General features: G+C 41.2%; 1 protein-coding gene across 8 annotated transcripts in view; it reads right to left on the bottom strand.

Annotated features, from left to right (window-relative positions):
* Positions 1 to 17,167, bottom strand: part of LOC139578628 (BTB/POZ domain-containing protein 8-like) — a 43,279-nt gene extending 26,112 nt beyond the window's left edge. For 2 of the 8 annotated variants that reach the window (XM_071406481.1, XM_071406483.1), the window contains exons 1-6: positions 16,124 to 17,153; positions 14,247 to 14,441; positions 10,019 to 10,134; positions 9,151 to 9,271; positions 5,138 to 5,227; positions 3,897 to 3,977 (exon numbers count right to left, since the gene is read on the bottom strand). In XM_071406481.1, the coding sequence (XP_071262582.1) occupies positions 3,897 to 3,977; positions 5,138 to 5,227; positions 9,151 to 9,271; positions 10,019 to 10,134; positions 14,247 to 14,441; positions 16,124 to 16,227 (707 nt within the window). In that variant the 5' untranslated portion in view covers positions 16,228 to 17,153. Of the gene's footprint in view, positions 1 to 3,896; positions 3,978 to 5,137; positions 5,228 to 9,150; positions 9,272 to 10,018; positions 10,135 to 14,246; positions 14,442 to 16,123 lie in introns of those variants that run through there. The other 6 variants (XM_071406478.1, XM_071406479.1, XM_071406480.1 and 3 more) reach the window with 6 other exon arrangements.
* Positions 17,168 to 17,496: the final 329 nt, after the last annotated feature.

Below are 17,496 nucleotides of genomic sequence, written 5' to 3'. Positions count from 1 at the left end.
CCTCCTCTGGATCATCCAGATGGTCATTGGCAAACTTCAGACGGGCCTGGACATGCGCTGGTTTGAGCAGGGGGACCTTGCGTGCGCTGCAGGATTTTAATCCATGACGGCGTAGTGTGTTACTAATGGTTTTCTTTGAGACTGTGGTCCCAGCTCTCTTCAGGTCATTGACCAGGTCCTGCCGTGTAGTTCTGGGCTGATCCCTCACCTTCCTCATGATCATTGATGCCCCACGAGGTGAGATCTTGCATGGAGCCCCAGACCGAGGGTGATTGACCGTCATCTTGAACTTCTTCCATTTTCTAATAATTGCGCCAACAGTTGTTGCCTTCTCACCAAGCTGCTTGCCTATTGTCCTGTAGCCCATCCCAGCCTTGTGCAGGTCTAAAATGTTATCCCTGATGTCCTTACACAGCTCTCTGGTCTTGGCCATTGTGGAGAGGTTGGAGTCTGTTTGATTGAGTGTGTGGACAGGTGTCTTTTATACAGGTAACGAGTTCAAACAGGTGCAGTTAATACAGGTAATGAGTGGAGAACAGGAGGGCTTCTTAAAGAAAAACTAACAGGTCTGTGAGAGCCGGAATTCTTACTAGTTGGTAGGTGATCAAATACTTACGTCATGCAATAAAATGCAAATTAATTACTTAAAAATCATACAATGTGATTTTCTGGATTTTTGCAACAGCCCCGAAACCTGAAGGATCTGGAGAAGGTCTGTATGGAGGAGTGGGCCAAAATCCCTGCTGCAGTGTGTGCAAACCTGGTCAAGAACTACAGGAAACGTATGATCTCTGTAATTGCAAACAAATGTTTCTGTACCAAATATTAAGTTCTGCTTTTCTGATGTATCAAATACTTATGTCATGCAATAAAATGCAAATTAATTACTTAAAAATCATACAATGTGATTTTCGTTTTAGATTCTGTCTCTCACAGTTGAAGTGTACCTATGATAAAAATTACAGACCTCTACATACTTTGTAAGTAGGAAAACCTGCAAAATCGGCAGTGTATCAAACACGTTATATATTTGCAAAAATTTCAAAAAACCTGCTTTTGCTTTACCATTATGAGGTATTGTATGTAGATTGACGAGGGGGAAAAACAATTTAATCAATTTTAGAGTAAGGCTGTAACGCAAAAAAAAGGGGAAAAAAGCCAAGGGGTCTGAATACATTCCAAATGCACTGTACATCTGTCCAAATGAAAGATAGCAAGCCATATGTTAGCTATGGTGATAAGTAAAAAATAAGTACATAAGTCACAACCGAAACAATTGACACCATAGAGATATATAAGAGATCTCATCTTTGTATATGTGCCATTATGGAGTTTGTGACAGCCATTGAGGCTACCTCCAATTTAAAGTTGCATGCGCCATGCTCTACAAACTGACCTACAGTGCACCACCATGTGGGTAGTGGACAAGTGCGCACTTCAGGAAAAAGTGTAGAGTATTGAGATGCATAGCCAGCAGTTGGGCTGCAACCCCCCAACAACCCAAACACTGACATTTATTTGGCCAAAAATGTATGTCTATAATGTGCTCTACTGTACCCTATTCTACTGTTCTGTTATCTACTATACCCTACTCCATTATACTGTACTCTACTGTACTGTTCTCTACTGTACCCTACTGTGCTCTACTGAACTGTACTCGAGTTTACTCCACTTGAGTTTCTTACAATTTAAGAAAGGGCCCTTGTCATGGTCTCAACTCACCGGGTCTGGATCTTGGGACCAATGTCCTGGTAAAAACATGGTCTTGGCTCCTGGATATTATTTTAGTCTTTGGTTTACAAACCATATGCAACCCAATTCAGGGTTAATACACATTTTGACAGATGGGAATTTCATAACTTCTCCATGACTTTTAACCAAATTTTAACCAAATTTCCATGACCAACAATTGATACTTATAAACAGTATGCGTAATGTGGTATGTTTTTGGGACATAACGAAAACATTAATACATGCTAACAATAGGTAAACAGTTAACTAGAGGGTACAAGATAAGTTTTGAATTGGCTAACTAATTATTAGTCTATTGTCAATCATATTTTATAGGCCAGGACTACCTGCTGCTGCAATGTCCGACTGTCTCTCCCTCCTTGAGCAACGGCCCACTTGTCTCACACACATGCATGTGATGCACACAAACACAGACGTGCTAGTGTCATTCCGATCCTGGCTGATTTTTATTTGATTGATAAAATATCTAAAAACTGTGCCTAAATAAATTATATTAACAGAAATTATTAAATACATTTCCATGACTTCTCCAAAAACTTTCAGGATATTATCCTTTTCCAAAACTTTTCCAGGCCAGGAAAACACAATTTTTGTATTTTCATGACCATATGAACCCTGCCAATTTGAAGAAGACAATGCTCTCTGATAATTGGCTGATCACTCCCAACCCATAGGAATCCCCACCCACTTGACTATTTTTAAATGGTGGAAACCCTTAATAGCAATGTCTATACCAAAACGAGTAATTTCCATCTACAGTCCTCTATTTATCTCTACGATTGACACTTGACACGGAAACGCCTGGTATTTTGCCAAAATAAAGATAGGAAACGTGATAATTTAAACATCTAACAACATAATTAATTACATGCACAAATACTTCAAATCAATCAATGAAGTTTCAGATTCATGCAATCAACATTGAACATTTTACAGAGAACAATCAAGATCATTTGAAATATTTAACTGAATTCTTTACCACCCCACTAAATGTATCAGTACTGAAACATAGTGGTAAAAGTTCAAATAAAAGGGAGAACCATGTACAGTGGTGATCATTTTGATTAACCTTCGATTACAGATTCATTTGAAAGAAATTGTATTTTCATACCAAATTAACAAAATAGTAAAAATATTATTTTTAACCTGATTTTCAAAACCTTTCAATTTCATTCAGAGAGATATATGCAATGCAAACAATGTGTGTAAGAAGTATACAGTGCATTCAGAAAATATTCCAACCCCTTGTCTTTTCCACATTTTGTTACGTTGCAGCCTTATCCTAAAATGTATTAAATTGTTTTTTCCCACTCATCAATCTACACACAATACCTCCATAATGACAAACTATCACATTTACATAAGTATTCAGACCCTTTACTCAGTACTTTGTAGAAGAACCTTTGGCAGTAATTGCAGCCTCGAGTCTTCTTGGGTATGATGCTACAAGCTTGGCACACCTGTATTTGGGGAGTTTCTCCCATTCAGAGTGACCATCGGATTGTTGACCAAGGCCCTTCTCCCCCGATTGTTCAGTTTGGCCGGGCGGCCAGCTCTAAGAAGAGTTTTGGTGGTTCCAAACTTCTTCCATTTAAGAATGATGGAGGCCATTGTGTTCTTGGGGACCTTCAATGCTGCAGACATTTTTTGGTACCCTTCCCCAGATCTTCGCCTTGACACAATCCTGTCTCGGAGCTCTACAAACAATTCCTTCGATCTCATGGCTTGGTATTTCCTCTGACATGCACCGTCAACTATGGGACCTTATATAGACAGGTGTGCGCCTTTCCAAATCATGTCCAATCAATTGAATTTACCACAGGTGGACTCCAATCAAGTAGAAACATCTTAAGGATGATCAATGGAAACAGGATGCACCTAAACTCAATTTCGAGTCTCATTGCAAAGGGTCTGAATACTTATGTAAATAAGGTATTTCTGCTTTGTCATTATGGGGTATTGTGTGTAGATTGATGAGTAAAAATGTTTATTTAATCAATTTTAGAACAAGGCTGTAACAAAAAGTTGAAAAAGGGAAAGGGTCTGAATACTTTCCGAATGTACTGTATATGTCTACCTGACAGTATGTTGGAAGACGTGTGCTGAAAGTTTGGATACAACTTCACATTTTTTAAGGCACATACCTGGCACTGGCTCTGGGTGGTAGGTCTATTATGGCACCATACATGAACTGTAGGAGAATCTCCATCTCATCTGGACCCAAACTGAAAATAACACAACACTGTCGTTACCTCTCTAGGCAAAGTAGAACCATCATCCCACTTCAAATCTTTTTATTCAAGCTATAAGCTTGAAGTGTCTCTTGCAAAACTGATTTTATCTTACTAAACTAAAAATAATGGTTAAATAAATAATATATAAACATCTATTTATTGAACCAAATTATGTTTTTATACAATCCAATTCTAAGCGAAGAGCAGCACTAAAACATTGTCACTCAGGCCTACGGGGTATTTCCCCCAGAGTCCTCCAGTACAGTGCCTCAGCACACCTATCCTGCATGGTGACAGAGTGTCATCCCCAATTACTCTCAGATTAGCCAAGCTGAGACGAGTGACATTACTCTCCCCTTAGGAGAGTGCTGCCTCGTTTGTCTCTGCTGCCACACCGCTCTGACGGCAAGGGTAGAGAGGACTCAAAAACAAGGGTAGATGACCTGGTTTGGAAATTATCTGAGTGAGTGGAATCACACTGTCTGTAGTTAGCGGTTTGTTTGCAGTCAATTCAGATAGTATACAAAAAATGTAAATTCCACTTAATGACTTCTCAATAAAGCAGAAACTATTTATTTTAAACGTTTTTACATTTCTGAATGTTAAATTCAAATAATTTCCTGAAATAACTGCCTTCAATTCAAATTGAGACTAACCCTGGTGTGTGCATGAAACCCCATAAAGAGCCAGCTTGATATATTCTCGCACCCACAGTATGAATTATTAATGCAGTATAGAATAGGCAGCAGACTTAAATTGTTGTTGGGAGACAATGAGCCTTGTTATTGATACACCAGAGTGGAGGTATAGGTTACGTCCCAAATGAAGGACTTCATTTGACCCAAGTTAAACAATTTAAAGGCCATACTACCAAATACTAATTGAGTGTATGTAAACTTCTGACCCGCTGGGAATGTGATGAAAGAAATAAAAGCTGAAATAAATCATTCTTCTACTATTATTCTGACATTTCAGATTCCTAAAATAAAGTGGTGATCCTAACTGACCTAAGACGGGGACTTTTTACTCGGATTAAATGTCAGAAATTGTGAAAAACTGAGTTTAAATGTATTTGGCTAAGGTATATGTAAACTTCCGACTTCAAATGTATGTATGTATGTATGTATGTACGCATGTGTGCCAGGACCTACCCCTGTAGAGTGATGCATTGTCTGGAGCTCTCCATCCAACTCCCACACAGCATAGCTCGGAAATACTGAGACCGCGCACACAGGACCGCCCTAAAAACAAACACACACGCGTCATATTTCAGCTGTGTGGCCTGTGCGTGTGTGTGTATGTGTGGTGATGGTGTAGCTGGCCCTGAAGGGACACATGGTGATGGCATGTCTGGCACACAGACCTTCAGAGAAGTGACTGATCTGGACATCAAAGAACCATTCTGCAGTCTCTGAACCGAAGCCCATGTTTTTACCAAGATGATGCTCAACTGCCACTGAGATGCACATATGACCCTGCAGCACATTGCATATCTAATATGATCTTCAGATCATCTCTAGCATCATGACAGCTCAGTGAAAATCATCAGAGGGGATCCACAGTTTTACAGTCACCATTATTCACTAGCTTATCTTGTCATGGACGAAGAAGGACCCCCTCTCTCCACAGTCACAGACAAACCCCTCTGCTTTTCTCTCTCACACACCCACTGTAAATAGTATAGTCTTTATTTAACCCCCTCATTGCCATACTGTGATTCCATATACTTGGAGTGTGCTATAATTCTCTCAGAGTGATCATTTAACTACACTTCAGGAGGGGTGTCCTCTTCTGTAGCAGAGCTTATTATAGAAGCAGAAATAGACGACGTGACTGGAGAGAATTTACAGTAAAAAATGCTGTTGAAAGAATCGTGAATGTCTCCATGCTATTGCAACACATTCATACATCAATTCTCAGTGATTACTGTCATTATTCCTTAAAACACTGGCTGCCATCTCCCTGGGGCCACCCATATGAAAATGTATGCACACATGACTAAATTGCTTTGGATAAAAGTGTCTGCTAAATTGCATACACTAAAAATACAAAAGTTTGTGGACAACCCTTCAAATGAGTGGATTCGACTATTTCAGCCACACCCGTTGCTGACAGGTGTATAATATCGAGCACTAATAGACACTAAAGTCGTTTAACAAAAGGTAGTCACGATGGTACAGCACTGTACTCCAAACAGAGGTACTTTAGTAGCACCATCAGCCTAACATATAGAACATGACAAGTCCTCCTGTATGTGAAACAAAAGAGTGACTTCATACAATGAGCTGTAGAAGTCTTGCTGCTGTAAATGAAAGGCACCAGATTGTGAATGTCAGTCAGTCTCCGTGAGGAGGGGAATAAATCTTCTCTTCCCTCAGCAGAGGTAGGTGTGTGTCTGTGTCAGTCAGTCTAGATATCGCATCTCTTCCCCCAGCCGGGGGAGGTGGGGATGGAGGGATGGATGAAAGTGATTGGTAGATCACAGCTCAGCCCCAGTGGAGTGGCATCGAGAGAAGAAGGGAGCGAGAGAGAACTGCGCAAGGCAGGCACCACTGGGCTACCATACTAATCAGATTCAGCAGTGTTGCACTGCAGTCAAGACTCACATGGCATGGAACGCTAGAAAAACACCAAAAAAGGTTTTCCCGCTTTCATCTGGAGAGGAGCTGCATTACACTGTGTGTCTGTCTGGGTAGATCCCCTGAGCACAGGCAGAGAGGGAGAAACCTGTCTCCATGTTTACTACTAGCACTACCTCTGCACCACTGAATGACCTCACCACAGCGTAACGGCTTGGTGAAACCCTCTGGCCTTGAGGACTGTGATTGTGTTGTACAGCTTACTTTTTTATCAATGAATGATAACAGAAACATGAAGATAAATCAAGCAACATTTTTGGACACAGAGACAGATGGTTGTGTTTGGTGCACATTATTGGTTTAAATGCAGGTCTGGGGGGCTTTTTCAGGTTGATGTTTGATTCAAAGGTCAATGTATAATCGTGACCATTTATTTGTGCCTGAAATCCAACTGTTCAGATTGCATGCCAAAATGGTAACCAATCTATGCAAATATCCCTTCAAAGTGACGTCTGTATGCAAATGCATAACACTGTTATAACATGATTTCATGTGACACACAAATACATTAAAACTATTATCAAACTGTTCATGTACAAGAAGCGCATCGGTATGTATCAGCAGATCATTAGCAGTATCTGTACTCATTCCACTTCCAAACAGCCTTGCATGTGTATCACTATTACATGAGGAACTGCCCAACAATCAATCAAGTTTGAGCATCAGGGAATTCTATCAAATGCCAGAGAATGTTAATGTAGTAACGAAAGTTCAATCAGTAAGGCTGGTCTGAATGGATCATCCTTTCATTTATCTAGTGAGTAAGGGGTAATAAATGAGGGGCTGTTATTTTTAGGGAGAATAATGAACGTGTGGAACTGACCTTTCACGGAGTAGCATTATTTTACATAGATCGCATAGAGCCCCGAGTTGATTATCCCTTTTATACCATGGCTATAATTGAACATTGCCGCTAGAAATGTGTTCATTTGCAGGTAGAAATGTGTTCAACATCCACTGAAGTAGCTAGCAAGTTTACTAGATAGCTACAGTAGTTGTTATGGTAACCAAATAAACAGACTTAGTAGCTTAGCTAACTATGAAAATCGAACTCAACAATCCCACTACTGTTTTCAATTCGACTTTTACTTTCAAAAGCAGCTCCAACAAAACTTGTAAAAATGAACTATAGCTATTGAATTCTACTGTGCAAATATACTGTGCGTTACAGGGAAATAATGCACGCTCTAGAATGCCATACAAGCCAATAAAAAAGGAGTATTACGCGCAACGCGGAATGCCTGTATACAGCCCTTAGCCGTGGTATATTGGCCTTACCACAAACCCTCGAGGTGCCTTGTTGCGAATATAAACTGGATACCAATGTAATTATATCAGTAAAAATAAATGTTTTGTCGTACCTGTGGTATAGTCTGATATACCATGGCTGTCAGCCAATCAGCATTCAGGGCTGGGTGCAGAAAAATATAGATGAAAACTTTCTTGGTAAATAATATAATCTACTGTATAGCTTATCATGAGGTACTCTACCTCAGGCGAGCAAAACCTTGAGACTTGCTTAATATTAGCGATCATCCATCAGCTGTTGTTGCCTAAGAACAGCCCTTAGACGAGGTATATTGGCTATATACCACACCACTCTGGCCTTACTGCTTAAATAATTCACATTGCTTCCCATCTCACTCATCAGCAAAGCAAGTATTGATAAGGTAGTGTTGATAATGTTACCTCATCAGCATAGCAGGTATTTATAAAGGTAGTGTCTATAATGTTACCTCATCAGTATAGCTGGTATTTATAGGGTAATGTTTATAATGTTACCTCATTAGCATAGCAGGTATCCATGTTAGTGTTTATGTTACCTCATCAGCATAGCGTCACGTCCTTTACTATAAGCAAGTGTGCGGAATGTCATTCATCAATTAACTTCAGCCTATGAGCATGGTACACTAAGGCAATTCCACCACGCTCGATGATTAATCTATGGGGTTACTCGTGCAATAATCACTTTCCTTTCCTTCAACATATGAGCATGAATCTAGCGGAGTATTTATATGTCAACTCAAACCTTGTGTCTCCCGCTCGCTGGGGGGGGAAGGCCTCTCCCAAACTATTCAATAAAATTCCATATTGTATTCTGTCTCTGTTGTCATGGAGTAAGCCTTTACTCGATTGAACTATATGTAGGCCTGGTGTTATGAACTATAACTGCTTTGTGAAAATAATACACCTACTAACGCCACCTACAACCTACTGAGTTGCATCAAATTATGCATAGATAGAAGAGGAATTGAGATGTACAGAGGTTTGATAACTCCCAGGCAGGGTTTTGTGTAGGAGATAAAAACAAAACAATCATAGTCATTCTCCTACACAAATATTGATTGACCTTTAGCCCTTATTGTGCTACTAGGTTTTCCTTCTAGGGAGTTTTTTCCTGGCCACTGTGCTTCTGTTTGGTCTGTGGTGTCTAGGCCAAGTTACACTAAATCCCTTTGTGACCACTGCTGATGCAAAAAGGACTTCATACTGACTTCATACTGGCATATTGGCTGATTGATTACCTGTGACAGGAGAAGACCTGCTCCCCTACTTGGATGCTGATGTCAGATCCTTCTCCTCTCTGATAGAGATCCAACAGGTCTGCTCCAAGACCAGAGGCTGGCTCCACAACCACAGCATTATCTGAAAGGGATAGGAATGGAGGGCAATAATAAGACAATAGAATGTATGTGCAAAAAACCTTTTTCTTTGGCCTGGGGAGATCTGACTAGAAGGGCCGTGCACCATCCGTTGGACCAGACGCAAAGTGTGTTTGTGTGTGAGTGACAGAGAACAAAGCTAAATTGAATAAACATGCAGAACGAGTAGCGTTAGTGTTTACCTAAAAAGGTCAATGAAGCTGTGTTGCCTTATCTGCACTGGGTTGTTATTGCCAGTAGCAACATCAAGCTACTAAATGCAATTAAGGGTTAAAGGGAAATTTCACCCTTTTTCAACTTCATATTCATCATCTCCAGCACCACCACAACATCAACATATGTGAAAATTGTGCTTTTCTATGTTTTGTTGTAAAGGAAGATAACTGTTTCCAATGCTATCATTAACCAATTAGAAGACAATTATTAGGCAATCCCTACTCATAATTGGTTAAAAATCACATAATGCACACTGATGAGGTCATTGGAAACACTTAACTTCCTCTATTTCCCCCCCCACAAAACATAGAAACGAGCCATTTTCACATACTGTATGTTGATGTTGGGGTGGTGCTGGAGATGATGAACATGAAGGAGAATTTTGTTTAAGTCAGATCATTTTGATCTCCCTAGGTCTCATGGACCTAGGGACCCATAGGGCTTTGGTCAAAAGTAGTGCATTAAATAGGGAATAGGAAGCCATTTTGGATGCACCCACGGCTGATCTGTTTACCTGAGTCAGTGTGGAGATCGGCATCGGGACCATTGAGGACAATAGTAGGCGACTCTAAGTCCTCAGGGATTCCTTCTCCAGCCAAGCCCATGCGTTGGTCTGCTGTGTACATTCGCCTAAGATTTGTAGAAACAGAAGAAAAGGAAGAAGATTACTTTATTGTCCAATGTCCAAGAGGAAATGTGTGTTATGCTTTATCCCAAGCCCTCTAAAACACCTAGGATTAGAATGGTAACAAATGCCTCGGTTAGAGCCTTTGTATACATTCTATGAGGAATACTAGTCAGTCATCATTGCTCTGAACTACAAGGAGACACTGCCGCACAGGGTGTAATGTTCCAGAACACAGAAGTGCGTGAGAGGAGCAGTGCAGAGATTCTGACTGCTGCCAGAGCCCCAGTGCCTGTAAGCTAGCACACTGCACCCCAGCCCAGTGCCTGTTAGCTAGCACACTGCACCCTAGCCCAGTGCCTGTTAGCTAGCACACTGCACCCCAGCCCAGTGCCTGTTAGCTAGCACACTGCACCCCAGCCCAGTGCCTGTTAGCTAGCACACTGCACCCCAGCCCAGTGCCTGTTAGCTAGCACACTGCACCCTAGCCCAGTGCCTGTTAGCTAGCACACTGCACCCCAGCCCAGTGCCTGTTAGCTAGCACACTGCACCCCAGCCCAGTGCCTGTTAGCTAGCACACTGCAGCCCAGCCCAGGGCCTGTTAGCTAGCACACTGCAGCCCAGCCCAGGGCCTGTTTGCTAGCACACTGCAGCCCAGCCCAGTGCCTGTTAGCTAGCACACTGCAGCCCAGCCCAGTGCCTGTTAGCTAGCACACTGCAGCCCAGCCCAGTGCCTGTTAGCTAGCACACTGCAGCCCAGCCCAGTGCCTGTTCGCTCACCTCACTGCAGTTGAACTGATTCTTCTGCGTCTGATGAGACCAAAACACCGGTTCTGTTCGAATATATACACAGAGGTCATTTATTAGGTACACCCATCTAATACCGGGTCGGTCCTCTCTTTGCTTCCAGAACAGCCTGAATTATTTGGGGCATTCTACAAGGTGTCGGAAACGTTCCACATGGATGTTGTCCACGCTTATGCGATGCCTTCACACAGTTGCTACAGATTGGACGGCGGTATGAACAGCCCGTTACATCTCATCCCAAAAATGTTGTATTGGGTTTGGTCAGCAACAATGTTCAGCTACGCTGTGGCGTTCAATTGTTGCTCAATTGGACCTAACGTGTGCCAGGAAAACATTCCCCACACCAGTACACCACCGCCACCAGCCTGTACCGTTGACACCAGGCAGGACGGATCCATGGACTCATGCTGCTTTCATCAAATCCTTACTCTGCCATCAGCATGACGCAACAGGACCCGGGATTTGTCGGACCAGGCAATGTTTTTTCTACTAAACTGTCCAGTGTTGGTGATTGCGTGCCCACTGGAATAGCTTCTTATATTTAGCTGATAGGAGTGGAACCTGGTGTGGTCGTCTGCTGCAATATCCCAGCCGTGACAAGGATTGACGAGTTGTGCGTTGCAAGATGCCGTTTTGGCACACCACTGTTGTACTAAATAAATAAGTACTGCGCTGTAATTTGTGTGTTTGTGGCCCGCCTGTTAGCTTGCACGATTCTTGCCATTCTCCTTTGACCTCTTTCATCAACGAGCTGTTTTCGCTCACAGGACTGCCGTTGACTGGATGTTTTTTCCTTTGTCGCACCATTCTCGGTAAACCCTAGACACTGTTGTGCGTGAAAAGCACAGGAGGGCGGCCATTTCTGAGATACTGGATCCGGCGCGCATGGCACCGATGATCATACAGCACTCAAAGTCACTTAGGTCACTCGTTTTGCCCATTCTAACGCTCAATCAAACATTAACTGAATTCCTCGATGCCTGTCTGCCTGCTTTATACAGCAAGCCACGGCCACGTGACTCACTGTCTGTAGGAGTTATCCATCTTCATGAACAGGTTGGTGTACCTAATAAACTGGACCCTGAGTGTATATCTGCTGCTGAAGATACAGTTAGACTGGCACCTAGAGGTTCTCAATGAAGGATGGACAGGAATGATGATCTTTGATAAATGTAGTGGATTAATTCAGACTCGTTAATCAAGGATCCAACCCTTTAAAATTTTTTTTGCCTAAAATGACATACCCAAATCTAACTGCCTGTAGCTCAGGACCTGAAGCAAGGATATGCATATTCTTGATGCCATTTGAAAAGAAACACTTTGAAGTTTGTGGAAATGTGAAATTAATATAGGAGAATATAACACATTAGATCTGGTAAAAGATAATACGAAGAAAAAAACATGCGTTTTTTTTGTACTATCATTGAAATGCAAAGAAAGGCCATACTGTATTTTTCCATCCCAGGCGCAATTTAGATGTTGGCCACTAGATGGCAGCAGTGTATGTCCACGTTTTAGAATGATCCAATGAACCATTGCATCTGTTCAAAATGTTGTATCAAGATTGCCCAAATGTGCCTAATATTGGTTTATTAATACATTTTCAAGTTCATAATAGTGCACTCTCCTCAAACAATAGCATGGTATTCTTTCACTGTAATAGCTACTGTAAATTGGACAGTGCAGTTAGATTTAAAATAATTTAAGCTTTCTGTCCATATCAGATATGTCTATGTCCTGGGAATTTTTTTGTTACTTACAACCTCATGTTTACCAGTAAAAAAGACTTGCAAGCATACACATTGGTATGGTTATGAACATAACAAATATGTGGTCCATTAAGAGCAAATTGTCCCAATCCAGGAGCTCTCACACATATACTGTACATCTATCAACAGACTTTGTTTGTACTCCGTTTGTGTCCACATATACAGTATTGCAGAGTCATCATCATGGCACAACATGGTCTGCTCTGCTGCTGCTCTGAAGGCCTGATTAATACCCTGCTAATGAGCTAGCAGCATAATGCATAAGATCAAAGGCTGGTTGTACTCTCTCAGTAGACCATACTACTGCTGCTGCTGGGGCCAGATCTGACTCTTGTCTACAGTATTCCTAATGGAGAGTATCACTGGATCCATACCCTGATGTTGATATTACAGATGGATGCTATTAGTACTAACATGATCAGATAATCTCACAATGCCTTCGTAATCAGATTACACCGTTCTATTAATAATCTGCTTGACAAAATACTTACAGCAGGAGTACTCTACTACTATTTGAGAAGGTCCGGTCACACATTTCCTATGTGGCAAAGTTCCGGATGGATATTGCATTTATCAGCGTAGTAACAAACCTCCACTTCACAACCCATGTTACTCCATTTCCCATTTTAACTTAATTTTCTGCAATTCTACACATTAGGGCGGCAGATAGCCTAGTGGTTAGAGCGTTGGACTTGTAACCGAAAGGTTGCAAGATTAAATCCCTGAGCTGACAAGGTAAAAATCTGTCATTCTGCCCCTGAACAAGGCAGTTAACCCACTGTTCCTTGTCCGTCATTGAAAATAAGAATTTGTTCTTAACTGACTTGCCTAGTTAAATAAAGGTAAAAAAAAAAATATATATAATTAAATTACAATACCTGACAAAAACAAAGGGGGCCTCCTGAGGCCCCTGAGCACTTAATCTGGCCATGATAACTACAAGATTTAGATAGCTGGTTAGTCTAATTTACCTATCTAGTTGATCAACTGGACATTTCTGACAGGTTATAAATAGCTCTCTAAGGTCTGTCAGTGAATGACATAACAAGAGGAAAACTCCCCATGCACTACCAACTTTTGAAATTGCACCTTGTGCATTCTACGGTTACAGCTCTAAACAGCAGTAAATTGAAAGACTGAGTTCTGGCTATTTCAAAAGTCAGGACCCGCGGTCCGTATTGACCTGCATCGAGTATGGCTGATTTACAGCATCTAGGTCTGGAGAGAAAAGAAAAAGACAGAGAAGAAAAAAAAAGAGTATGGCGCCCTCTGGCTGTAATTTAACAGTACAGAAACTACACACTAAGCACCACCTAACAATCATGTTAATTGACAGAGTTAGATTATCTACATAGAAACACTCTCTTAAATGATTAAAATATATTTTATGCATCTGTGATGTCTATTTGAGTAAGAATAGAGGGCCTACATAAATAAGGATGATTGGACCATAGAAATTGCATTAGTAATTATATTTCTATGGATTGGTGAGTGTACTGAAACTGTAAAGACAATAACATGTATTCTGACTCTGAGTGTACCTGATATACTGCTTCAGCTCCGTGCTGTCATAGTTGTTTAGCTGGATGGTCTTGGGGTCTGGATGAGCACCCCTCCTCAGTATGTGTGGGGCCCTGGCCAGGAGAACAGCTCTGTGAACCAGGAGAGGGGTAGAGCTGGTGCAGGAGCCCACCGTACACAGGCTGACGTCTGCCTCTAACTCCTCCTGCAGCAACCTGGGAAATCACAACACAGGAGTGGTTCACATCTGGCAGTACATAAACACATTGCAACACAAAATAATTTCAGTGGAGCAAGGATAGGATAGGGACAATGATACAATTCATTTCTTAATTGAAGACATTTACATTTTAGGAGGCAGAGGAGTACATTTAGGAGGTGGGTCATCAAGGGGATAGCATGGTTAGTAGTGTAGGGAGGTCATAGGCAACCGTAGAAACCCTACAACCCTGCTTCATTATATATATATATTCAAGCTGACTGGACTTGATCTGGGTAACTCAGCAGCACAGAGTCCTTGGTCCTTCCTTCTGCCCCTGTACCGCTTTCCACCAAAATTAACTTACATTGCTGTGACTGAAGTGGGTGACCCAGAAATCAGCCAGCCTCAAGCCAAATGGGCCATAAAAACTGTGGTACTACTGTAGCTACTGCCTCTGTGCCTACTGGAACTGGGCTATTTTATTGCCCCCAGGGAAGGCAGTGGCTGTCCTACTGCATGCTACTGCTGCTGTTGTACGTGTGTCCCCCAAATAGCACCATATTCCCTTTGTAGGGCACTACTTTTGACCAGAACCCAAATGGTCAAAAGTAGCAACTATAAAGGGAATAGGGTGCAGTTTGGGACACAGCCAGTAACTGGGTTGCATGTATGAGCTGTGGTGTTACTGCTGCTGTAGCCATTTCATTTTACAGTCCTCAGGCAGATAAGCAGAGTGACTGGGAAGTGGGTCACCCAGGATATGAGGAGTTAAAATGGGAAATCATGTTCCTTTGTCGTTCCATTTCCCATAACCCCTTGTTGTGTATGAGCCCTTGGGTTGTCATGAGCAGCAGGAGCAACACTGTGTCTGACCTGCCAACAGGGGGTACTAATGTTCTTATTACTACCAGGTAGTCGGAGGAAAACGTTTGTTTTTGTCAGGGGAGTAGGGTGAAGTTGGGTCGTCACTAGTTACCTCAGCCACAAAGTCATAAACCCTGCCTATTTCTAAAATGTCTCTTCTTAAAATGTGATTTTAAACCTGACCGTGACCCTAAACTTAACCACACTGCTTACCTTATGCCTACCTAATGTTAAATTAAGACCCAAAAGTTAATTTTGTTTTCAATAATTTTTTATATAGACAATTTTGACTTTGTGGCTGTGCTATCTAGTGGAAATCGTGACGCTGATCTGGAGCATAGTCAGGGTTGGGGTCAATAAATGGAATTCGCCCCAACCCTGGTTGTAGTAAGGCAATTCCACGGTAACAGTGACACAGACTCCAGATACAAAGTTTGGTAACAGAATGGCAGTTTGTGCTGTCATTCTGCTACCAAACTTTGAATCTGCACTATTTGTCAGGTAAATGTTTTTTGTAAAATCTTCAGTGGAAATTGTTAAAAGTAATCACTGTGCATGAAGTTTAACTTTGCAATCATTGTTTTTTGTTTGACATACATTTTAATGTAAAAAAATCACTCTCAGTGTCACTTTGTTACCGTGCAATGCCCTGTCGGCTGCAATTAGTTTTTTGCTTGATAGTAAAATACTCCCACACTCATTATCCTAATAAGGGCTTTCTTGACAGTTGCCTGACAACGCCTTATGTAGAGTGAATGTGAATGGGTTTTTACTAGACTTCACTGGAAAATAGGCTAAGGTTCTGTGTCCATAAACAGTGTTAATGATTACCTGTTGAGGTCTGCAGACAATGCGGAAGCTAAACATTTCTTAAGATTGCTTCTGGATTTTCTTCCTTTGGCTTCAAATTCTCGTATTGCCTCTGTGTTGATCATAGTAGTTATGTGTTCCCAGACAACAAGTTTGATGTTTCTCCTAAAAACCCACAAGACTGGGGCAGTTCATCACACCTAGGCTCAAAGTAGGGGGACAGAAGGAGAGAAGATCAAACACAAAGAAGTGTAATAAAACTCAGTTAAAATGTCATGAATAACAGACACAGGTGTTTTCCCTAGCCATATAAGAGCTTCTTGTATAACTCAAAGGTCGGAGGGGTATACTACAAAGCAGGTTCAATGAGTTAGCCAGCTAACTTCAATAAACAATCAGAAATAACTATCGATATTCTGGCTCATTAAAAAAGCAAAACGTAGATGTGTTTTGGTTGTTAAGTCAATTAGACCATGCCCATTTCAAGCTCATCTAAAAAAATAAAAAAATAAAATTTAAGTTCGTCAATTTACGTTACCTGGCTAACTCATTGATCCAGTTTTGTAGTAGCCACCTCAGAGATCCTAACTTCAATGTCACCTCAAGAATAGGCTAGCTAGCTATCAGATTATTTTTTAAACTGTAATTTCGTGAAATTCCCACTTACTTTGCTACTATCAAACGCAAATCACACCCTTTTTAATTGCATAGTAATATCTACATTAATAATTAATAATAACATATCATAATAGTTGTTTTCCTCAGCTGTCAAAACAGTTAGATGTCTACCCTACGTCACTGAAATAGACGCCATCTATCTCAGAGGAACAAAAACAATGAGTAGGCAGCTCCTAAAAAAGCACAAAAAACGAGCCTATAAAATATCTGTCGATTCATACAGCCATAAGAACTCAATATGGTCCAGTCACTGAGTAAGAGTTTGCGTCAGCACTCGACAGAAACAAAGATATTTTTTAATTAATAGCCACCATTTCAATTCCATTTATTTGCAATTAGCACGCTTGCTGTGCTCTCCGACTGACTGTGCTACCCACCCCAATGACGTATGCAAAAGGAGGTATTTGACCGTAAGTACATTAATATCCGCGAATAGAAAACGGGTCCTAAATGTCATACTGTTTGTAGTAAATGCTCATATTGCATTCGAGCTCTCCTAACAAATAACTGAAATAAAACAGTTAACGTAGTATATATACCACATGAGGCTGCTAAGGGGAGGACGGCTCATAATAATGTCTGGAACAGAGCAAATGGCATTAAACACATGTAAACCACGTGTTTGAAACTATTCCACTCCAGACATTATTGTTTGGGAAAATCGATTTGAACCGTCATCCAACTCGGAATTGCAACTAGGAAACCCAGACCTCTTT

This window comes from Salvelinus alpinus, chromosome 6 (assembly GCF_045679555.1).
Source record: "Salvelinus alpinus chromosome 6, SLU_Salpinus.1, whole genome shotgun sequence".
In the NCBI taxonomy this organism is placed as follows: Eukaryota; Metazoa; Chordata; class Actinopteri; order Salmoniformes; family Salmonidae; genus Salvelinus; species Salvelinus alpinus.
The sequence above is the reverse complement of the archived record's forward strand: the minus strand, read 5'-3'. Positions and strand labels throughout refer to the sequence as shown.